The 25,975-nt window shown below is 38.4% G+C and overlaps 1 protein-coding gene across 9 annotated transcripts in view; it reads left to right on the top strand.

Annotated features, from left to right (window-relative positions):
* Positions 1-25,975, top strand: part of BANK1 (B cell scaffold protein with ankyrin repeats 1) — a 360,244-nt gene that overhangs the window by 283,179 nt on the left and 51,090 nt on the right. For all 9 annotated transcript variants that reach the window (XM_088836208.1, XM_088836207.1, XM_088836203.1 and 6 more), the window contains one exon: positions 24,974-25,052. In XM_088836208.1, the coding sequence (XP_088692334.1) occupies positions 24,974-25,052 (79 nt within the window). The remainder of the gene's footprint in view (positions 1-24,973; positions 25,053-25,975) is intronic.

Raw genomic sequence — 25,975 nt, 5'->3', positions numbered from 1 at the left:
CTGCATCCCTATCACTGATTCATGCCCAAACCCTCTGACACAAAAGTAAGTCACAACTCAGTATATTCAAAATCATCAGATAACCTATCAATTTGATCTGTTACTGAGCCATTCTGTTTTAATATGCTCTGAGAACCCTCCAAACCCATTCACATTCTCCCAGCTTTGCTATCCTTGGGTTCTCATTAGCTCTCATGTTCAAATTCTCTTTTTCCTTGATCTCATATCTTATTTTCCATATTTTAAAAAGCACATTATTTGAGAAAGGGTGCATGGAATGTATAGTATTTTGACAATCACAGAGCTGAAAGTATCTATTGATATATTTCAAGCTCACCCTTACTTAATAAAATAGCTAGATATAAAAATCTAGTTTGCAAATTATTTTCTCCTAGAAATTTTAAGAAGCTACAACATTATTTTCTAGTGCCAGTGTTGTCCCAAATTTCATTGTGAAATGCCACGGTTTATTCATCACTTTTACTGGACTCTCCATGGAACACTGTCAATACCCAAACTCTTGACTTTCAGTTTAGAGCGATTTTGCTGAATTCGTTTTTGTAAAGTTCTCTAACTGACTAACCAGAACTGTATCTCATAACAATGGCAGACATGTACTTTTTCAAGCCTCTGCGTGTGTCAGTCTGCTTACTCGCTAAATTTATTTCCTACATATGCTATAACAAATTGCAAACTTGGTGGTTTCAAACAACACAGATTTATCTGCTTATTGTTCTGGAGGTCAGAAGCCTGAAAAAAGTTTCACTGGGCTAAAGTCAAGATTTTGGCAGGGCTGTTTTTTGTTTTTTCCTTTGGGCTCCAGAGGATAAGCTGTTTCCTTGTCTTTTGCACTTTCTAGAGGTTGCCTCCACTCTTACTTTTCTTGGCTCATGCTCCCTTTCCCCATCTTAAAGCCAGCAGTGTAGCCTCTTTAAACCTTTCTATAAGTCCACTTTCATATCACCTTCCCTCTTGTAAGTACCTTTTTTATTTTATCATGTCTACCCAGATAATCCAGGATAACCTCCCAAGTTCCAGATCTTTAATTTAATCAAATCTGTAAAGTCCCTTTGCCACAAAAGGTGACAACAGTTGGGATTAGGACATGGAGGGCATTGGAAAATCAGTGATCAACCTACTATGCACAGCATTGGCCACAACTGATTCCATTTCTGAATCAACTGGTAGTGAAATAGACATTACCTCTATATTGAGAGGAACTGCAGAATAAAATGGCAAAGGCATCAATACAACATAAAGAGTTGGGTCCACTTGTGTAATTAATCAATGGCATATGCTCTGTCTACATTTATTTAGATCTTTTATGATATATTTAAATAAAGACATAATTTTTACCATGAAGTCCTTGCACATGTTTTGTTAGATGTATTCTTAAATGCTCAATATTTTGATTGTATTTAAATGGTATCTAATCTTTTTTTCATTTTTTATCAGTGGCATATATAAATGCAATTGATCATTTTATCAATTTTGCTTGCAATAATTTTCTAAGCATTTTTATTAATCTCAATTTTTTTAATTTTTTCTTGCTTTGTTTTGCTGAGATCAACAGTCAATTTTGCATGAAGCAGTGATAGCAAGAAGACATGTTTTGTGCCATTGTATTTCAAACCTGTGTGATGTTTTCTGTAGGGTTTTTATTAGTATTGATATCTTTTGTCAGTTTATGACCGTTTTCTTTAATTTGCTAAGCAAAAGTATTTCTTTTAAGATTAGATTCATTTGAGATATAGAATCCAGTTGTTTATATTTTGATAAGTAAATTCATCCAATAGAAAAAAGTTTGAGATCCAACCAGTCCATTCTAAAGGAGATCAGTCCTGGGTATTCATTGGAAGGACTGATGCTAAAGCTGAAACTCCAATACTTTGGCCACCTCATGCGACGAGTTGACTCACTGGAAAAGACTCTGATGCTGGGAGGGATTGGGGGCAGGAGGAGAAGGGGACGACAGAGAATGAGATGGCTGGATGGCATCACCGACTCAATGGATGTGAGTTTGAGTGAACTCCGGGAGTTGGTGATGGACAGGGAGGCCTGGCCTACTGTGGATCATGGGGTCGCAAAGAGTCGGACACGACTGAGCGACTGAACTGAACTGAACTAAACTGATGGTCTATCTCAACTTTTGTTATCTTACACATATATCTTGAGGTTTATATAATTTTGTTTTATATCACAGTCTTCTAAGAATTTTATGAATCACTCACTAAATGTTCTCTTTAGTTAAAGGGAGGCTCAAAATGGATTGTTAACTATGTCTACCACTGACAAATAGAAAATAACAACTTCTGATAATACCTTTACTCCATTTACCAACTTAAAAAACTGTATTATGTAAGAATCTTGGAGTGTTTGGGTTCCCATTTAGAATATTCACAGTGGTGGCCTGCCAAGGAGGAAGTTTCCTAACAAAGTTCACGCAAAAGACTGTGAATGTATTGTATTCCACATTTAGAAAGGAACAGAAGCTTATCTAATTCAAGTGAGTTCCCCCTCCTCCAGAGAAGTTGGAAATCAATAAAGCATTGATGCTTCAGCAAACAGTTTTTAAATTCCCTAGATATATAGCTACTCTTCCAAGATAACTCTACTAGAGTTTAGATTTGTTCTTTTATTTATTGTTCATTCATTTAGGAAATATCTTTCTAAAATCTACTTGCATTACGGATGATGTACACTCTGGGATGCAACAGCAAGCATGACAATGCAGTTTCTGGATGTTAAGCAGTTTACGATTTAGTGGGTACAACAAACAAATACATAAACAACTATAATGTAGAACCAGTGCTCCTATAGAACTGGATATGGGAAGCTATGGGAATGCAAAAGAGATTCAATATCTTAGTCTTGGGGAAGAAGAAAAAAATTTTTTCATTTTCCCAGGGTACCTAAACAATGAAGAATAGTGAGCCAGACAAGAAGCAGGAAAAGCCCTTTATATAGAAGGACTAGAATGTGAAAAAAGACTCAGAAAAGAAAAAAATAATTATTTCTAGAAAAATTACTCAGATAATCAGAGGCTTAAACAAGTGGAAATAATCCTGAACGGGCAAATCAACGAAGGACTTTATAAACTGGGTAAATCATAGAATGTATTATCCAAACTACTGTGCTTTCAAAAGTGAAAAGGATGGTACTAATAATTATGCCATAAATAAATAAATTGGAAATTGCAACAAATTAGGACTGTTCCAGTCAAGCCAAGATATATGGCGTTCCTTGTAAGTGATGTATAATTCTCTTATCCTAAGGCTATTGAAGAACCATTGAAGGATCTTAAGTAAGAGGGTGGGGAGGTGACATAGATTTTCATTTGACAAAAATTATTCTTCTGGGTGTGCTAGTTACTTAGTCGTGTCCGTCTCTTTACAGCCCCATGGTAGTCCACTAGGCTTCTCTGTCCATGGAATTCTCTAGGCAAGAATCCTGGAGTGGGTAACCATTCCCTTCTCCAGGGGATCTTCCCGACCCAGAGACTGAATCTAGGTCTCCCACACTGAAGGCAGATTCTTTACCTTCTGAGCCACCAGGAAAGCTCTGTAGTATGGATCACCTGTGGGTGAAGGAAGTAGAAGTGTGCAAAAGGAAGAAAAATAGAGAAGAAACAGATATGTGTGGCTTTACTTCAGGTAAGCGAGGAGATTTCCTCTGCATACAACCATGAAGGTGGTAAAGAGTTGGTAAAGTTTTTAAATATTTAGGAAGTAAAATTAACAAAAATTTTGGATTGAGCATTTGAAGGACTTAGTAGTGAAAAAGGAAGTTGCAAACACAAGCACAATGTCCATGTTTCTGCCTGTGCAAACTGATTGGACTGTAGGTTCTAACCCACAAGGGAGCAGCCATGGAAAACGTTGTTTATAAGAACCTGCACTGTATTTTGTGTACAGATTATTGTGGATTGGGGTAGTTGGGGAGGAGGTGTTGTTCCAAAGTGTTTGTGTGTGTGTGTGTGTGTGTTCATTTGCTCAGACATGTCTGATTCTTTGCAACTCCATGGACTATAGTCCACCACGCTCCTCTGTCCATGGAATTCCCCAGGCAAGAATACTGGAGTGAGTTGCCATGCCCTCCTCCAGGGGATCTTCCTGACCCAGGGATCAAACTCTCATTTCTTGCATCTCCTGCAATGGCAGGCAGATTCTTTATGACTAGCGCCATCTACAAAGCCCTCCAAAGTTAGACTAAACCCTAAATGATCTGAGCCGTCCCAGTGAATGGCTACATTTGATCCTGGAACAGAAATACCGGAGACAGTAGGTGGAAAGCCCAACCCCTGTAGAACACCCAACAAAGGCACGCAGGAGCCACGGAGTGGCTGCTTTCTAAAATATCAAAGAAGCAACCCTGAAGTCTGTGTGAATAAAGCAACATGTCCATTCCCTAGACACGAACAATGGAGAGGTCACATAATCTGAGTGAGAGCTTGAACAATGTGTAGTGAAGTCCCTTTAAAAAATTCAAGGTTTTTCTTTTGTTGCCTCTTCCTTCCTTAACTCTCTAGATAATACAGAGGTGAAAGATAAGAGAAGTTTTAAAAAACCATAATCACAAGAAAGAATTAAAAGTCAGAATGAGGATGGCAGTCAACCACAGATGACCACTGTCAGTCTCCAGGGAGGAGGGTACAGGCTATAAAGAGTATAAAAATCATAAACAGAAGACTTATGACTGGAGTGGTTTGGAAGCCAAGACCTGGGAGGATAAAATAGGAACCAACAGGGATGAAAATTGGGCTGCCTTCTTCGTGAAATCCAACTGGATGATAAGGTATCACCAGCTAAGTCTGTCACAAAGCCCTGGAAACAAAATTTGGAAGCTCAACGATTTTATCTGAGTAATGGAATCAGAACCCAAAACCAAGAGAGACACCCCTTGCTTCACTCCTTTGTGTTTGCTTTCCAATCCATCTCTCAGCAACCCTACTCTTCAGAGCAAAAATATGGCATTGGGCTGCCTATCTCGCAGGCCTCTGTTTTGTGTTTTTCTTTTTTCTTTAGCTTCACTCATTAGGAAGGTATGAGCAGTGCTGGCAGCATCAAATCTTTCGAAAATTCTTCCTCCATTCATGTCCTGTAGTACTTCTGCTTTTTCTGTGTGTATAATCCCATCCTCATCTGTTTTCACTTATGCACTTTCAGAACTTTACATCTTTCATGAATATATTACTTAATATGCCTCAAGTCTGGTGTGCTGTAGTCCATGGGGTCACAAAAAGTCGGACATGACTGAGCAACTGAACTGAACTGATATGCCTCATAGTATTTAAAGACATCCCTGATTCTGCTAGCTGAAAGACTTGCTGTTTTGCTGTTCTGTTTTTTTGGTTTTGTTTTTTAGCAACAGCAGGTAGACAAAATCAGTGTGCATGAAAGACTTAGTTTTTAAATCCCACTCTAATACTTATATTTGACCTTGGGCTAGTAACTTAATCTCTCAGTAACTTGGTTTTTTCCTCAATGAAAAAGGAGATAATAATAGTACCATACAGAATAAATTGAACAGTTTTAAGAACACACGATGACATATGAAAAGCACATAATGCAGTGCCTACCACATAATATAGACCCCAAAATGTTAGCATTAGTTATTACTGCTGTTGCCTTTGCAATCTTGTGTGAATGACAATATTAATACAAATACGTGTTATATTATGTATATGTTTATACACATACACATAAAGTGACTTTTAAAGGTTAAGTGACTTGTTCAAGATTATACATCACTAACTTGTAGAACTTCAGTACATGATTTTGACCTCAGGTTCAATGCCTTTCTGGGCAAACCTGAATACAACATTCAAAGTTTCAGGGAGAATATTCAGACCTTCTCTCAGATCAAACCTGAGGATGTAACACTACTAACGAGGGCCATGCTCTTGCTTTTACTATCTATGGTGGACAGGTCACTGGACCCTTTCTAGTTCCTCCTCATATTTGCTATCTAATCCTTACAATTGAAAAGAGCACACTCAGTTGACCACTGATGCCCGTGTGTGTGTTGTCCTGGCTATACATTACTGTGTAACCATCTACCCCAAAACCTAGTGGATTAGGATCATAATAAAGATTGATTTTGCTCATAAATCTGAAATTTGGGCAAGGCTCAGTAGGAAAACTTTGCTCCAAAAAGTTTGCTCATCTTTGCTCCAGTAATTTCAGTTGGAATAGCTCAAAAAAAGACTGGAGAATACATGTTGAAAAATGGCTCAGTCCCATGGCTGGCAATTGGCGCTCTGAGCTGAGAGCGCCACTGGGCTGTGAACTGACCTCTGTTGCTCTCCGTACGGGTAAGGATCTCCATGTTTCACAGACCACTTCACTGAGTTCAGGAGTAAGCATCCTGAGAGAAAGTCAGGCGAGAGCTGGGTCGTTCTCATGGCTGACTTCAGGAGTCATACAGAGGCTCTTCTGTGCTACTCCTTACTCAAGATCACAGAGGCCCACCCCCTTTTTAGAATAGAACACTTTTAGAACAGATGCACTTATGGTGATGGAGTGACAGGTTCGGCAAGGGCATGCATGTGGAGTGGGAAAAACACAGGATGGGAAATATATATGCACATTTATGTCTATGCTTCATACTCAGGTATATATTTCATAGCTGCTGCTGCTAAGTCACTTCAGTTGTGTCCGACTCTGTGTGATCCCATAGACGGCAGCCCACCAGGCTCCGCCATCCCTGGAATTCTCCAGGCAAGAACACTGGAGTGGGTTGCCATTTCCTTCTCCAACGTGGGAAAGTTGAAAAGTGAAAGTGAAGTCGCTCAATCGTGTCCGACTAGTAGCGACCCCATGGACTGCAGCCCACCAGGCTCCTCTGTCCATGGGAATTTCATAGCTATATGTATACAAATATGTGTGACCTATTTGAGCTATGTAAAATAAACAATCTCACTCTGACAGTATGTCCCTTTTTAAAAATAGTCACTCAGTCATGTCTGACTCTTTGTGACCCCATTGACTATAGCCTGCCAGGCTCCTCTGTCCATGGGATTTTCCAGGCAAAAATACTGGAGTGGATTGCCATTTTCTTCTCCAGGGGATCTTCCTGACCTGGGTCTCCTGCACTGTAAGCAGATTCTTTACTGTTTGAGCTGTAGGAAGAAGTTTTTAAAAATAATTATATGTTTATTAATTTATCAGTTCAGTTCAGTTCAGTAGCTCAGTCGTGTTCAACTCCTTGCAACCCCATGAATCATAGCATGCCAGGCCTCCCAACCTGGGAGTTGGTTGTCCATCACCAACTCCTGGAGTTCACTCAAACCCACCTCCATCGAGTCAGTGATGCCATCCAGCCATCTCATTCTCTGTCGTCCCCAATCCCTCCCAGTATCAGAGTCTTTTCCAGTGAGTCAACTCGTCACATGAGGTGGCCAAAGTATTGGAGCTTCAGCTTTAGCATCAGTCCTTCCAATGAACACCCAGGACTGATCTCCTTTAGAATGGACTAATTGGATCTCCTTGCAGTCCAAGAGACTCTCAAGAGTCTTCTCCAACACCACAGTTCAAAAGCATCAATTCTTCACCAATCAGCTTTTTTCACAGTCCAACTCTCACATCCATACATGACCACGGGAAAAACCATAGCCTTGACTAGACGGACCTTGGTTGGCAAAGTAATGTCTCTGCTTTTTAATATGCTATCGAGGTTGGTCATAACTTTCCTTACAAGGAGTAAGCATCTTTTAATTTCATGGCTGCAGTCAGCATCCGCAGTGATTTTGGAGCCCCAAAAAATAAAGTCTGACACTGTCTCCACTGTTTCCCCATCTATTTGCCATGAAGTGATGGGACCAGATGCCATGATCTTCCTTTTCTGAATGTTGAGCTTCAAGCCAACCTTTTCACTCTCCTCTTTCATTTTCATCAAGAGGCTTTTGAGTTCCTCTTCGCTTTCTGCCATATGGGTGGTATAATCTGCATATCTGAGGTGATTGATATTTCTTCTGGCAATCTTGATTCCAGCTTGTGCTTCTTCCAGCCCAGCGTTCCTCATGATGTACTGTGCATATAAGTTAAATAAGCAAGGTGACAATACACAGCCTATAGGGCTTCCCAAATTGCTCTAGTAATAAAGAATATGTCTGCCAGTGCATGAGATGCAAGACATGTGGATTCGATCCCTGGGTCGGAAAGATCCCCTGGAGTAAGAAATAGCAACACACTCCCATATTCTTGCCTGGAAAATCCCATGGACAGAGGAGCCTGGTGGGCTATAGTCCATGGGGCACAAAGAGTCAGACACAACTGAGAGACTGAACAAACACACACCCGCAACTAACACCTTGGAACTAACCATCCTTCCCAACTATCCCAGTCCACACTAATTTATACATAAAATACAATGCAGGTTCTTATAAACATTTGTCTGTCCTCCACTAGAATGAAGTTCCACAGAGGCAGGAACTTCATAATATTTTATTTACTGCTATATCCTTATTATTCTGAACACTGCCTGACCTGGCACATAGTAGGCACTCAGTTTATTTGTTGAATGAACGAACACATGAATGGATCCCGCCTCCAGTGTGCAGGGCTGTAAATTCACCAGGATAGATACTGGTTCTCAGGCTGGCCACTGAGGCACATCTGTTTAAAGAAAGGTTGGTGTTGGTCTCTTCCAGAGATAACACACTCGGCAAAGGACAAAGAAAGAACATTACTGAAGCTCCTGACACCTGCATTTGCAACCCCATGGAAAATATAACTCTGTAATCACTTTTTCTCTGCATTTCATTTCTCTTTCATAGACCAGCCATCGCCAGAAGCTTCAGCAGAGGGATTTTTTTGGATGGCAGCTGTGAAGTATTAAGAAAAAGGCAGTGACAGATATAAGGGTTTTATTTGCTTCCACAAGATGCAATGTGTGAAGTCTCATAAAGTCATAGTTAATAAGTTGCCTGCTTTGCCTGGAGGTGTTTTCAGTAGCTCATAATAGTATTTATTTCAGAAAGTATATCTTTTGGCACATTAAGGGTCAAGTAAAAATAATGTGAAAAGACCTTGTTTGGCTTTTGAAAAATTAAAGCCCTCAAAGCATAGAAAGCAATAAAAGATTATTAATGTGCCTTTTGTCAGGTATGAGATACGTTATGATGAATTCCTTGTGACAAGTATCTCCCAGCTTTGGTTGTAAACACTTACATTGGCTGCTAATTGTGATCTCCAGCTGGACCCTTGACACTCTGAGGTGCTTTCTCAATAGGCATTGTGGTTGTGATGAAACACTACCTAATAGTTAGAGTTAGGGAACAAAGATCAAATTCATGAATTACATTATGTTTCTCTGGTACAGCACTTTTTTTTTAAATCTTAAATTTTGATTTAAAGTGCCAAAAACACAAAATACTAAAAATAGGATATTCAGCACTATCAGAGAATGTCAAATGCCTCTTTACTCAAGATCTCTACAGATGTCATTAAGATTTTTTTTGTTTGTTTAGCACTGCAGCATATCTGTAATTTATGAATTCTCTTATTCTTTTCTGTTAACATCAGTGTTATATAACCATATGATATACAGCCTAGACATTAATAAAATAAATGCATATGGAAAGAAGATACTACTTGTTAACTAGTATTAGAACATGATGTTTCAGACCATTTTCAAGAAGTGGTTATGGATTTGAATTATCACTTCCAAAAAAATCTGTGAACTGGTAAAGAAATAAGAGAATATTCTTTCAAGTTATCTTTGAAAACTTTATTCTCCAATGTAGTTCTAGTGGACATGGTGTGGGAGAACCGCTAAGAACGATGGAAAGATCTGGTGGGCAGTGTAAGATTTGGAAAATTAACACCTTTGGTTGAAACATCAGTGAAGGATTTCACTACTAACATCAGCAACATTATCATCAGCATGATGTGTGTGTTTGTTAGGCGCTCAGTCGGGTCCAACTCTTTGCAGCCCTATGGACTGTAGCCAACCAGGTCTCCTATATTACAGGCAGATTCTTTACTGTCTGAGCCACTGGGGAAGCCCCATCTATCTGGTGTATATTAATACATTTACTCATCACAGTAATCCTCTGAGGCAGATAATGTTAGTAACCCATTTTACAAATGAGCAGATTGAGGGAGAGAAAAGTGTTTGACCAGTGTCACAGGGCTACAAGAAGATGCAGTCAAGATTTGAACCTAGCTATTGTTTCCTATGTGCTCTTAACCATGTTTCTCTGCTGCTTCAAGAAAACACAACACTGCCTATAAATAAAATATAAAGTTCTAATTCAGCAAGTGATATGATAATGAAAGTTTGGGATGCCATCAGGGGTTGGGGTACAGGAACTGAACTGCAATTTGAGACTTGACATCTGCATAGTAGTAATAGTATTTAATCTATGACAGGAAATAGCTCATCTAATCCTTTGAAACAACCCAAAGTAGTAGGGACTTGATTTATAGATTAAAAACTAGTTCTGAGAAAGATTCAATAACTTGTTCATAGTCAATAGTCAGGAGCCACTATGAATTTAGGCTATCTCATTCTAAATCTGTGCATGTATTCACTATCCTCATGGGTCTCCATGCTGGACGCAGAGTAGAATCCTCAGCAGAGCCTTTCATGAATACTGCAGTCTGGGTCCCATCTCTGATTATTCTGATTAGTTGGTCTTGGGTGGGACCTAGAGATAGGGAGTTTAAGCTCCCCCTGGGAATTTAATGTGCATCAAGAGCCAAGATCGCTACACCATTTGATATTGTTCCTCATCTTAAAGTTATCTTTCATCTCAACCTCCTAAAATGCAATAATCTAGGTTATCCTTTCCAGGATGGGGTAAGGTATGAAAAGAACAATTCCATGGTTGAAAATCTCCAATGCTTTCTTATATAGGTTTTACTGTATAAGACATGGACATTAGATGTGAAATGGAGTTCTTTACCCAGCCACATATAGCAAGGTGTCTGAGTAGGATGTCATAATTTTAAATTCATTTTTTTCCTGATTTTCCTGACAGGTAATCTTCCCAGAACATATGATCTATTTAAATTGCCTTCTGAACTGTATTTTTATCTTTAGTACACCTGGCCCACACATCCTCTGATTCACAAAAGGATAATATAGGGGTCACCTGAAAACAAGCTGCTTTACGTTTGGTTAAAGAAAGTGTCTCACCAAACTAGAGTTTAGATAACAGTAGAGATTTGTTAACTCATTATATGAAAGCCTGTCATTCTGTGGTTTTGTTTATTTATTTTTAAAAGTCAAAGGAAAAGAAAGAAAACATTGAGCTAATAGGCAAGTCTTTTTTTTTTCTAATTTTTATTTTTATTGGAGGCTAATTATTTTGCAATATAATATTGGTTGGTTTTGCCATACATTGACATGAATCCGCCCCGGGTGTACATGAGTTCCCCCTCCCGAAAGCCCTCCCACCTCCTTCCTCCCCTTATCCTCCTTCTGGGTCATCCCCGCACACCAGCCCTGAGCATCCTGTAACATGCATCGACCCTGAACTGGTGATTCGTTTGAAAAGAATAAGAATGAAGAAATACAACCCCTAAAATATAACACCTGACATCTGTTTATCATGTGTTAACTATTTGATGGAGTGGACATATCTGGGCAGTTTATGTGACCGGATAAAAGTAATTAAAAGAAACAAGCACATCCAACATCTCTGTTTTAGCAAATGACCTGTATGTATAGGCTTTGCACTGGAAGGGTTGATAACACTTACAGAGGTGGTCAAACAGAAGTTCTACTGTGTTCCAGAGACTAACCAGTGTCCAGTGGCTAAGTGCTTTGGCCTATCTGTGAAATGTGGCTAAAGACTCAGGAAGTAAGAAAGAAAGCATGTATATAAAATCTGCTGTGGTAATGGGGACCAGGGAAGCAAGGTAATCCGAAACCACAATTTTAAGTAAATTGTAATCTTCCTATCACAAAATGTACTATCATAAAACAAATATAACTATAATATGTGGAATTTTACTTTCATTTATCTTTTTATTACATCTATCAAAAGGCAGGTTAAGTCTACCTGATAAAATGTTCCTCCACTGGAAAGAGTTACACTTTCTTGAAAATTCAATTGCTGGTAAATAAACAGTAAAATACAGACTTTTCTATCTTTAGGAATATACCAGAGTTATTTTTTAACGATTTGACGTCATAGAGGATATCTTTCATCCTAAACTGTATAATAGAATTTAATTGATTACTAGGTTTTTTTGGATTAACTCCATAATTTTCTCCTATTCACATTCTCTAGAAAATAGACTATTAGTCAAAGATAGAGCCTCTGAATTTAAGCTTCATTTTTACCACCAACATAAATTTTTAAGCCTCACTATCATTTATAGAATTTTGATCTGTAGTCAGACATGATTTCTTCATTGAGTAAAGAGTTTCATTTCCAAAAAATATATTATTTTCACTCCATCTCTTTTAATGTCATATTTACCTGGTACAAATAGTTTTAATAAAAAGCAACATATTCATAATATAAAGAACACTGGACAAGGATCCACAGGATATAAACCCCCCAGTTCCTGGGTCATCCTGGATTTGAATCTCTGCTTTATACACTGTAAGCTGTGGACAAGGCACCATCTCTTCATCTGTCTTCACTTAAGTCTCCTTGTGCCTGATTTGCAGTGTTGATATGAAGATGGGGATACATGTGAAACTGCTTTGAAAATCATTAACTACTTTATAAGTGTTGCTGCTGCTGCTGCTAAGTCACTTCAGTCGTGTCCGACTCTGTGTGACCCCACAGACGGAAGCCCACCAGGCTCCCCCGTCCCTGGGATTCTCCAGGCAAGAACACTGGAGTGGGTTGCCATTTCCCTCTCCAATGTGTGAAAGTGAAAAGTGAAAGTGAAGTCGCTCAGTCGTGTCCGACCCTTAGCGACCCCACGGACTGCAGCCTACCAGGCTCCTCCATCCATGGGATTTTCTAGGCAATAATACTGGAGTGGCTTGCCATTGCCTTCTCCGTATAAGTGTAGATACTGTAATCAAAACCTTCCTAAATCATGACATCTGCATCTCATTCTTTGGCAGCAAGATAGAGGGAAGTGCTTCTAGTCATGTATCACGTGTAACTCAAGAGTTGTGGATAAAACCCTGATTAGAAGAAACTGGCTTCTTCTAGTTCCCTTGAACAACCATTTAAAAACTTCTCTGCCTCTCTTATCCCATTTGTGATAACTGTATATATTCCCCGAAGTGGATTTAGAAGGAATAAGAGCCACACACACTTTTGTTCTGTGCTAGCAAGGAGACATGGACCATTAAGTTATCAAACGATATCACTATGCAACCCATATGTTCTTACTTATAACATTTTCATTTACAACAGTTTTTATTTTTCCTCTGAAAGATTTGGCCTAAAGCAATCTAATCTCTAATTAGAAAATATCTTCATTCATCTCATTTTTTATTTCTCAGAACACAAGAAATGCTTATTAGATATTTTCACTGTATTTATATCCAAGCCAAATGTGAAAACGTAGCTGTCTCCTGCTTCTCAAAGGCAGGAGAGAAAATGAAAAGGGAAGCCTGGAAGTATCTTTGCTGGATTGCGTGTGTTTTCTCCCCACCTCTATCTCTGACCCACTGTCCCCATTAGCACTCTTCTAGCAGCATCTATTGTAGCCATGAAATTAAAAGACGCTTACTCCTTGGAAGGAAAGTTATGACCAACGTAGACAGTATATTAAAAAGAAGAGACATTACTTTGCCAACCAAGGTCCGTCTAATCAAGGCTACGGTTTTTCCCGTGGTCATGTATGGATGTGAGAGTTGGACTGTGAAGAAAGCTGATCACCGAAGAATTGATGCTTTTGAACTGTGGTGCTGGAGAAGACTCTTGAGAGTCCCTTGGACTGCAAGGAGATCCAACCAGTCCATTCTAAAGGAGATCAATCCTGGGTGTTCACTGGAAGGACTGATGCTAAAGCTGAAACTCCAATACTTTGGCCACCTCATGCGACGAGTTGACTCACTGGAAAAGACTCTGATGCTGGGAGGGATTGGGGGCAGGAGGAGAAGGGAATGACAGAGAATGAGATGGCTGGATGGCATCACCGACTCGATGGACATGAGTTTGAGTGAACTCCAGGAGTTGGTGATGGACAGGGAGGCCTGGCGTGCTGTGATTCATGGGGTCGCAAAGAGTCGGACACAACTGAGCGACTGAACTGAACTGAACTGAGTGGCATCTATGGGCTTTCCAGGTGGTGCAGTGGTAAAAGAATCTGCCTGCCAATGCAGGAGACGCAAGAGATGCAAATTGATTCTGGGGTTGGAAAGATCTCTTGGAGTAGGAAATGGCAACCTATTCCAATATTCTTGCCTGGAAAATTCCATGGACAGAGGAGCCTGGCAGGCTACAGTCAGCGGGGTTGCAAAGAGTTGGACACAATTCAGCATATACACACACATATTGGCATCTATACAGCCATGATATGGTTTAATGATGTCTGTGTGTGCTTTCAAAGGCCATTATTGCTGTTTTGACCATCTCTTCCATGGGGACTGAGTGGGCCTTCTGTTTTCTCGTAACTCAGACAATAGCCAAGACAGTACTCAGCATATGCTTTACAGGCCAACTGGACAGACAGCCTGGCTCCCCACTACCTGGCCTGAGGACCAGAAATACTGAGGAGACAGAACTGGGCAACTAGGGATTCTGTGCACCCTGTAAACAGACATTTGTTATTCTTACCCACTAGTCAAGCAGGATGACCCAGTGTTTCTCAAAAAACAACCTGTGCTTTCCCAAGTCCACATTTAATATGTTACTTTGCTCATGAAGCCCAGCCCCCAGTTTTAAATATTTTAATCATCTGTCAAAGGTGTCTCCAATGCCACCACAGCCCTGAAATTTGTGCATTTCTTCCAAAATTTTGTCAGCTATCTGTCCTATGATGGGGCTTCCCTACTGGCTCAATGGTAAAGAATCCATCTGCAATGCAGAGGACCCAAGTCCAATCCCTGGATAAGGAAGATCCCCCAGAGTAGGAAACAGCAACTCACTCCAGTATTCTTGCCTGGGAAATCCCATGGACAGAGGAACCTGGTTTACAGTCCATGAGATCACAAAAGAGTTGGACACGACTTAGCAACTGAGCATGCCTTCACCTGTCCTGTGAATCTCTGACTCTTGATTCATTGCCATCTTAGGTGATGACACATTCTTTCTTGTATACACTTATTTATTTATTTTCCTATTGTTTGAGCCCTCTAATAAGAGACATTAGCTCTTACTTAACCCCACTGTAAGTTTTTGTTGACTCATTAAGTGAGGATTACAACAGTAAACCTATCTCATAAAATCGTTTTGAGGCTAAAATAAATTCACATAATACAGAACTTAGACGAGTGTCTGTGTGTGTATGAGTATGTGCTTAGTCACTCAGTCATGTCTGACTCTTTGTGACCCTTTTGGACTCTAGACCACCAGACTAGTGCTAATACATTGTAAATATTATATAAGTTACTATTTTTAATAATAATGCCATTGTACCTATCATATGTATTATGAATATGTATGTGGATATTTTCTGGGTTTTTTTTAAAAAAACTTAACTTATCCTTCATTATACTCCCAGCCTAGTCTATTTTCTAATATTTAGTAAGTTCTGAATAAATGTTTTTAAATAAGTAAATAAAAAAATACAGCCCCATTGACATTGCTGAAATTCTCTAGCGATAGAATTTTGCCTAAACTGAATTGACATTGCTTTAGTTTGATGAATTTCTAAGCTATTCAGTGGTTTAGTGAGGAATATATCTTTATAAAACTTCCAAATGTCCTCAAATACAGGGTATAACATGTAATTTTTTATTCATTCACTTAGCTCAGCTGTTAATTTTTTATTCATTTGCTTAGTTCAGCTGTTCATAAATGCAAATCTCAATTAAAGTACCTCAATCCTTATCTTACTATTTTAATTACATGATCCATAACAATGTAAAGTGATTCAAATATCTCAACAGAATATTTATAGTTAGAAAACTAGTTGACCTAGGGATTCAACCATTATATTAATATTTGTTTGTGCTAACTCATTGTTGGTTTCTGTAGCGTTTTATCCTGAACAGTTTCAGGAGCTCTTGCAGACAAAATTAATAACATTAAATCCACTCTCTGTTTGCATATGAATTTCTTTAAAATTTTTAACAGACTTGATTTTGTAGACAAATTTTAGGTTTACAGCTAAACTAAGAGCAAGATACAGAAATTTCTCATGTATCCCTGCTCCTACACAGACATACTCACCCCCATTATCAACATCACTCACCAAATTGGTCCTTTTTTTTTAACCAAGGATGAATCTAACTTGATACATCATAACCACCTAGAGTCCATCAGTTCAGTTCAGTCGCTCAGTCGTGTCCGACTCTTTGCGACCCCACGATCCACAGCACGCCAGGCCTCCCTGTCCATCACCAACTCCCAGAGTTCACTCAAACTCATGTCCATCGAGTCGTTGATGCCATCCATCCATCTCATTCTCTGTCATCCCCTTCTCCTCCTGCCCCCAATCCCTCCCAGCATCCGAGTCTTCTCCAGTGAGTCAACTCTTCACATGAGGTGGCCAAAGTATTGGAGTTTCAGCTTTAGCATCAGTCCTTCCAATGAACACCCAGGATTGATCTCCTCTAGAATGGACTGGTTGGATCTCCTTGCAGTCCAAGGGACTCTCAAGAGTCTTCTCAGCACCACAGCTCAAAAGCATCAATTCTTCGGCGATCAGCTTTCTTCACAGTCCAGCTCTCACATACATCACCTTATTGTTCACTCTTGGGGTCATACATTCTATGTGTTTAGGCAAAAGTATAATAACCTATATCCAAGATTTTCATTGCCAAGTATTATTTATTGCCCTAAAAATCTGTGTTCTGAGCTTCCAGTTCAAGATGGTGGAGTACAAGGATGTACACTCATCTCCTCCTGCAAGAGCACCAAAATCACAACTAGTTGTTAAGCAGCCATCGACTGGAGAACAGTGGAACCCACTTAAAAAAGATACCCTATGTCCAAAGACAAAGAAACCACAATGAGATGGCAGGCTGGGCGCAAACATGATAAAATCAAATCCCGTACCTGCCGGGTGAGCAACCCGCAAACTGGAGAGCAATAATATCAAAGTTCTCCCACTGTTGTGAAGGTTCTGGGCCCCATGTCAGGCTTCTCAGTCTGGGGATCCAGCAAAGGGATTGGAATCCTCAGGGAATCTAGTTATCTCATTGTTGTTTTAATTTGCATTTCCATAATACCATAAGGGAAAGATGTGGATCATTTTTTCATATGCCTATTTGCCACACGTGTATCTTCTTTGCTGTGGTGTCTGATAAGATCTTTGGCCCATTTCTTCATTAGTTTATTTTCTTGTTGAATTTTAAAGGTTCTTCATATACTTTGTTAACAGACCTTTATCAGAAGTATCTTTTGCAGATATTCTCTCATAGTCTGTGGCTTGTCTTCCCTTTGTCTTGAGTTTGTCTTTTGCAAAGCAGAAATTTTTATTTTTTTTTAATTTTTTTTTTATTTTACAATATTATATTGGTTGGTTTTGCCATACATTGACATGAATTCGCCCCAGGTATACATGAGTTCCCCCTCCTGACACCCACCCTCACCTCCCTCCTCCCTTTATCCTCCCTCTGGGTCATCCCCACAGAAATTTTTATTTTTAATAAAGTTCAGGTTATCAACTATTTCTTTCATGGATCTTGCTTTGGTGCTGTATCTAAAAAGACATCACCATAACCAAAATCACCTATGTTTTTCCCATTATTGTCTGTGAGTTTTGTAATTTTGCTTTTAGGTCTATGATCTATTTTGGGTTAACTTTTGTGAAGGGTATAAAGTCTGTGTCTAGACTGATGTTTCACATGTGGATGTCCACTTGTTTCAACACCATTGGTTGGAGAGACTCTCTTGGTTCCATTGTATTGCCTTTGTTGTTCTGTCAAAGATAAGTTGACCATATGTATAGAGGAATTTCTTTTTAATTTAAGAAGCTATTTTAAACTTTATATATTCTATTGTGAAACCCTTCTTCAAGCAAATGCCATGGCCTGCCATTTGGAAATGAATAACTGTCTAAATTAAGAACCAGAAAAATCTTTCTCAGAAGATATGTAAAGCTGAAGATAAATTTCATTAAACCAATTTATCTAAACTTCATGTAAGATTACACACTCATGAAGTTACTTCTAGATGAAAATGGAAATCAGACACACCCTGATTTCCATTAGACTAGCCCTGGTTTCCTTTAGGCTATGAATATGAAGATTAGGAACTATTTTCACAAACAACTGAAATCTGCCAAACAAATCACTTGAAGCGTGAAAATGCTAAACTAGTGCCTCACAAGATGTTTGCACTTCTCAGTGGCAGAATGAAGTGGGATGAAGCTCTTTTTACAGTAATTTTAGAAAAGAAACAGCAGCACCTTTACTGTTTTGGTTGGGGCCCCCACAAAATAAAATTTATTTCACTATTACAAGTTAAAAGCTTTCAGATTTCTGTACTAAAGAAAATGATGTTTTTCTCCCAAAGTGAATTTACTGGTTTTATTGATTCTCTTCTATTTTGATTTTACATGCCAGTGTAGGGGAAATGTGTTTCTTTAATATATAACAATGTTGTTTTTCCTACCACAAAAGTTTTCCATTTTATTTTTACCTTAAATGCACTGCAGATTTACTTTCAATAGGTTTGTTCTATTATTAATTTATCAAATCTAGTATAACGTTTGGTTGTTTTTGATACATCAAAATATATATTTGTCTGTTTCTTAAATAGATCTATATTTAGGTAAGATCTAAGTATTCATCCTGCTAGTGTACTTACTCATCAAAACTAAGTGGGAATGGTAAAGGTCTGATAACTTATTTGAATGGAAGCTAGTAAATTGAGATGGGGTGAGAATGACTTTTAATAAGCAAAATTATTTATTGAGGATACATATGTGTCTCACAGGTTTCTGTGATTAAGAGATACTGCTCTGCCACTAAATGTTATTGATGGTGTTGCTAGTTCCATTCCACAAATTAAATGTAAAACTGTAAAATGGGAATACTTAAGAGTATTATGGTATGTAGCCACATCAAAAAATATAAATCTATATACTTATAATTAGTAATAACAACTTTGTCTCTAGTGGCTTTTTCCCAAAAGAAGAGCCTCTTCTGAATTTTACCTGCCTTCAAACTGAAGGTTTGAGGCTAGAAATTTTATTTGCTCTTCTACCATGTCTTCATTAATTTATGATTCATCTTTTCTGACTGTTGATCCTTTGTATTTTAAATTCTCTGATCAATAGAATTAACTCTTCTAATTCTGTACGTCAAAGCTAGAAATTATTCCAGCCTTATAAACACCTATTGGGGATAGATTAGCAGCAGTATAAGCTTTAAGAACCATTCTATTTAATTTGTTCAAAGAACACTTATTTTCTGATAATATAAACTTGGAGGTCTTTTGTCTCATTTGTCAAATAACACTTATTATCTAACAACTGAAGAGTATAATCTTTGGGGGAAATTGCTGGGTCTTTAAGCAGTGTTTTACATTTGCTTCTGGCTTAGCTTTCAGAAACCACTTGCTTTTCTGTTTTTAGATAAATGACATGTGCAACAACTGTGATGATGACAATGCTAACCTCTTATTACTCAGCTTGGATTTTTCCATTTGGTTCTCTTTGACCCTCACTCAAATTACCAAAAGCTCAGAAAAAAAAAAAGATGGCTGTTAGCAATAGTCAACATAAAACCTGGTTACCTCTTCACTGACTCCAATCTGTCAACTTGGAAACATGTAGATGTATCCATTATTTAGCTTCTATTTAGTTTTACTCCAAGTTAAGGCATGTTTTTAAAAAATTTGATATAATTGGAGTATTCAAAACACCATAATGATTTATAATTCTGACATACTGGTATCTTGTGTTTCCTTTATAGAAGTTTACATTTTTTAAACTTAGGATTTTGAAACTAAAACTAATTTCAGGGTTTTATAATTGTCAGTAGCAAAGCTTTACATTTATTTCTGGAATATGCTTTTGTTCTTAGGAATAGAAAAAAGACCTGCAGTAATGTACTCTTTCAGTGACATCTTTAACTCATTGTTTGAAAAACAAGTCTTAAGGAGTGTTGTCCTGTAACCCTTACTCACATCATAGTTCCTAAAAGGAAACTGTATATATAATGCCCTCCATTCTTCATTCCTATATTACTCCCCAAGATTCAGTCCAGGTTGAAATCACACAGTTCCACTGTAGTTCCCCTACCCAGGGTCACCAATGATCTTGATTTAAAATGTTTAGAAACTGTTTTCAGAACTTTCCTTTTTTACCCTTGGTGGAGCAAGGATTATTTGAAGTTCTCTGACTTTGGCCATTCAAGCTGCTCTAACAAAAATATCATAAACTGCGTGGCTTATAAACAACAAACACATATTTCTCACAGTTCAAGAGGCTGGGAAGGCCAAAATCACGGAGCCATCAGATCTGGTATCTGGCAAGGGCCCTCCTCCTGGTTCATGCATAGCTATCTTCTCACTGTGCCCTCATTGATGGAAGGGATAAGAAATCTTTGTGAGGTCTCTTTTATCAGGGCACTAATCCCATTCATCAGAGCCCCACCCTCATGATCTTATTACTTTCCAAAAACCTCCACCCCCAATACAATCACTTTGAGGGTTAGCATTTTGACATATGAATTTTGAAGGGACACAAATATTTAATCTAAAGTATAGTCTCTCCTGATTTTCCTCCCTCCCTCCAGGTTCTTCCCTTTGCTTCTGTGAATAGTTATTCTGGTATCCTTTGCTGAATCCTAGAATCTAGACCCCAGAAAAATTTGGAGCAAATTACATGTCTAGGAATCATCATGATAGAGATATAAATTAAAGACATTGCAGTGGATTAGATCTCCCAGACAGTATACATTCTGTAAGAAGAGAAGAGGGACAAGTGTGGAAACCAGGAAAACCCATTTATAAAGAGGGCTGGGCAGTGCAGACCATAGATTATATTTAATTATTTTTATTGAAGTAAAGCTGATTTACAATGTTGTGCCAATCTCTGCTGTAAAGTGACTCAGTTATGCTTAAACATACATCTTTTTCATATTCTTTCCCATTATGGTTTATCACAGGATATTGAATATAGTTCCCTGTGCTATAGAGTAGGACCTTGTTTATCCACCCTATATATATAGTAGCTTGAATCTGCTAACCCCATACTCCCAGTCCTTCTCTCAGCCACCCTCAGCAACCACAAGTCTGTTAGCAACCACAAGTCTGTTCTTTATGCATAGACCACATTTAAAAACAAACTTGAGTGGATAAATATCTAAATTATTACAGTTTTATTATGACACATAGTTTCAGCATTGTTTCAGTGTATGAACAAGAGAATAAACTAGTTGTTCAGGTTCCTTTCAGACTTTGGATTCCATAATTGTAAATGACAATAACATTTTTACTTTTACAGCTACAACCTTAAGCAAGGAATGGATTTTAGGTGTATCATTCACATGTTAGTGAAAGATGGCTGAATTCAAACCGTGCTTGAAGTGAAAGTCAAAGTGTTAGTAGCTCAGTTGTGTCCGACTCTTTGTGAGCCCATGGACTGTAGCTCCTCAGGCTGCTCTGTCCATAGAATTCTCCAGGCAAGAATACTGGAGTGGGTAGCCATTCCCTTCTCCAGGAGATCGTCCCAACCTAGGGATCAAATCCAGGTTTCCTGCACTGAAGGTGGATTCTTTACCTTCTGAGGAACCCAGAAAGCCCTGGTTCTGGTAAAGGTGCTGGTACCTCACAAATGCGATCGCAACTGTGATGGATTAGAAACAAGCATTATCGTATAGGGCTGGAATGTAGTTAAAAGGGTCGGGTGCCCACGCTTGAAATTCACAACTGTAGTTAGAACTGATGGATCTAAGACCAGAAGCTGTCAGTCCTGTGTGTCACCCCTTAGGGAGACTGGCTGATTGTGGCCTCAAAGTGTGAGGAAAGCTTAGACCTCAAAATCCACTCTCTGTCCTCTGCACCACGTAACAAAGTATCAAAGTATTTAGATGTCAGAATGCCATCATACTTTTGAGCCATCCTTGATTTTACCAGTTATTAATATGTCATTAGATATAACACATTTTTCCAAAGTAAATATGATTGTAAGTGTAAAGAATTCTAGAAAGATACAATTTTTTTTTAGTGTAAATAAGTCTAAAGATCCTTTCATTCCTGAGAAAACAATTGCTTTCTATATAGCCTGATTGTACCAAATACCAGTTTTACACAATAATTATGAAAGTGCTCAATCAAATCTGGCAATTTTTTGTATTTGGAAGCCATTACCTTCAAGACATTTTTAGGCTTTTGTGTTTCTTTATATAAATGCCATAAAGCTTAAGTTATAATGTAAAAATTATTCCGTTAGATTTCAACCTCAGTACATACACACACACACCACATACACAGATATAAACTCCTACACAGTTGCCCACAGTTCAGTTCAGTTCAGTAGCTCAGTCGTGTCCGACTCTTTGCGACCCCATGAATCACAGCATGTCAGGCCTCCCTGTCCATCACTAACTCCCGGAGTTCACTCAAACTCATGTCCATCGAGTCGGTGATGCCATCCAGCCATCTCATTCTCTGTCGTCCCCTTCTCCTCCCGCCCCCAATCCTTCCCAGCATCAGAGTCTTTTGCAGTGAGTCAACTCTTCGCATGAGGTGGCCAAAGTATTGGAGTTTCAGCTTTAGCATCAGTCCTTCCAATGAACACCCAGGATTGATCTCCTCTAGAATGGACTGGTTGGATCTCCTTGCAGTCCAAGGGACTCTCAAGAGTCTTCTCCAGCACCACAGCTCAAAAGCATCAATTCTTCAGCGATCAGCTTTCTTCACAGTCCAACTCTCACATCGATACATGATCACTGGGAAAATCCATAGCCTTGACTAGACAGACCTTTGTTGGCAAAGTAATGTCTCTTTATTAAGAGACTGATTTTGAGCTTGTGGTGTCTAGGTTTGTGAATAGGATAAAGGAAATTTTCACATAATTCCTGAAATCTTTGAAAAACATTCCTGTTACTCAACTAGTAAAAACTCCCTTGGTGTGATTTTAATATTATAGATTTTTAAAAATATATTCTTGATCTACTTTGTGAAATATAAAGGTCAGGCTAACTGAAAACAAAAAATGGCCATATCAACAATGCTTTTAATACTGAGCATACAGACATCAACCAACTTGTCAATCTCTGTAGTAGAGTTACATGACTTTTCACATTAGCATTTAATTGAGTCCACAAAGGAGAAAATATGATTTAAATAGAAAAGAATGTGAAACACATGTTATATGTATATGAAAAACAGAGTCACTTTTCTATACACCAGGAACTAACTCAACATTGCAAATCAACTAATACTTCAATTAAAAAAGAAAATGAGCTTCTGCATCAAGCTCACTATAAAAACATTAAAGAGATTTTTAAGTTTCAAGATTTCAATGGAAATCAAAGACTGTGCTGCTTCTGGCTTCCCCAGTGGCTCAGTGGTAAAGAATCTGCCTGCAATACAGGAGGCTTGCAGAGCTGCTGGTTCCATCCCTGGGTTGGGAAGATCCCTGGAGTAAGAAATGGCAGCCCACCTTAGTATTCCTGACTGGGAAATCCCATGTACAGAGGAACCTGGCAGGCTACAGTCCATGGGGTTGCAAAGAGTCAGACATGACTGACTAAACAACAACAACAAATAAAATAAATCTCTTGAGCTCTCATTGGTCAAAGTGGGTAACAAATCAAATTGATTAAGTCATGATGCAAGTCAAATACCCTTGCACACCAAGTCTGTTATAAATTTAATAATGCTTTAATGTGGACACTTCTAAATTTTAAAGGGACATACCAAGTGTAGAGCAATGGCCTAATCATTTCCATCAGTTTTATGAAGTAAAAAAGCATAAACTGTTTGAATAATCACTTGGAGTTCTTGGTAACAAAATGTGATCTATGTTAATGCAACCAAGCTCCATCTCTTTCTCAACATGCTTTTGTACAAATAGAACTGTCACTGGAGTTACTTAGTTTTCTCTGCAACCACCAATGTGTTCCAGTAATTTAGACTCCATGCCTCCTTCAGAGATTATAAGCAAAGGCTAGTAATTCCAGCTTCCCAGGTGGCTCAGTGGTAAAAGAATCTGCCTGCCAACGCAGGAGTTGCAGGAGACATGGGTTCAATCCCTGGGTCAGGAGGATCCCCTGGAGAAAGATAGAGCAACTTACTCCAGTATTCTTGCCTAGAGAATCCCACAGATAGAGGACCCTGGTGGGCTACAGTCCATAGGGCTACAAAGAATTGGACACAACTGAACAACTGAGCACAGCAATTCCAGAGAAAATAAAGCAGGTTCTTATGCTTTCTCAGTAATTCCCCCTTCTAATTGTAGTGGAGCTGATTTAAGAAAGAAGAACATAAATTCCTTTACTCAGTTTCCTTTTCCTTTTTAAAGAAACGTCTTTAAAATTTCACTGTCTTTCACTGTATTTTAATCCTTGATGTAATTAATTATTTTTTGAACTGGTAAAAGATACAGAAATGTTCAAAGGAAGCAAAGTTTATGGTTTCTAAGTGAAATAGTTCGATTCAGTTTTATTCAGGAGTTATCTATTGTAAAAATTTCATAGCTATTGCTGTGAATCTTAAAAGTATTGCAAGAAGTTCCATTTAAAATATATTTATTATTATGAATGTTATATTGTTCTAGTTATACTTTTTTAATCCTATGTTTCGTTGAAAAAATTATAGATGGCCCAAATATAATAGCTAAGATATATAATATAATCAAAATATTTAAATTAAAATTTAAAAACTAATTCTTGTTTTTGCAGGTATCAGCTCTCCATTTGGTACATTAAAAATACAGATTTATTAATATTAATGCATGCTATTGAAAATTACACTCCTTTATTTCAGATCCAAGAAGTTAGCAGAGACTATGAGCAAGAAAACCGCTGTGAAGAGGGTATTGCCTCATTTTCTATGTGTTCTCCGAGTAAGTGCTCCTCCATGCTACATATATACATAACACTTAAATTAAGGCATCTGTAACTGGTGAAGTCAAAATGAAGAGACTGTGGAAAATCACAAAGAGCACTGGAAGACATTTAATTAATGGTATCACTTTGAGCATATAATCTGGTAGAAATATGACTACATTATCTTGCTAATTTAAATAGTTCTAACAAGTCCAGTGTTTAATAATCAAACCAGCAGTTTTTCCTACCCAAAGAAAGTACATAGTCAGTTTGATATAAATGCTCTGTGTGATAACTATATTTTTTCAATTTTTTTTAAATGAAGTCACATCATTTTCAGACCTTAGTTTTCTCAAATAAGAAATGAGAAGTTTGCACTAGGTCTCTCTAAGGTCCCCCCCGCTGGCTGTAATAGAATGTAGTTCTATATATAATGACTGAAGACTATTTCAGACTACTTCCTCCATGTACATAATTCTACCCATCATGCCTGACTCCATTGGGTCACAACAGCTTGCTCACTGGACTAGTCTGATGGGCATCTCCCACTCAACATTTCTAAATCTGAAAGCCCCCAGTCATGCCCAGATCTACTCTACCTGCTGACATTGCCATCTCAGGAAATGAAGATTTCTTCCTTGTTCAATTCAGCCCCAAAACTTGGAGTCACCCTTTTTTAGTTTCTCTCCTACCCCACTTCCAATGCGTCAGATAGTTCTATGAACTCTACCTTCACAATACAGCCAGCATTTCCTTACCCTATCACTGTTATCCACACCGTCCACTCTGGCATCAGCTCTCCCCTGGATTGTCACAACAACACAGTGGCTCTTAATGGAGCACTGTTTTCTATTCCTAACAGAGAATGCATGTCAATGAATGGAGATTTTGTTGTTGTCATGAGTTGAGAAGGGAGTTTTGCTAAAAATTCTGCTAAATA

This window comes from Moschus berezovskii, chromosome 5, assembly GCF_049115385.1.
Source record: "Moschus berezovskii isolate FMDL1 chromosome 5, NW_MosBer_1.0, whole genome shotgun sequence".
In the NCBI taxonomy this organism is placed as follows: domain Eukaryota; kingdom Metazoa; phylum Chordata; class Mammalia; order Artiodactyla; family Moschidae; genus Moschus; species Moschus berezovskii.
This window is presented reverse-complemented; position numbering and strand designations above follow the sequence as displayed.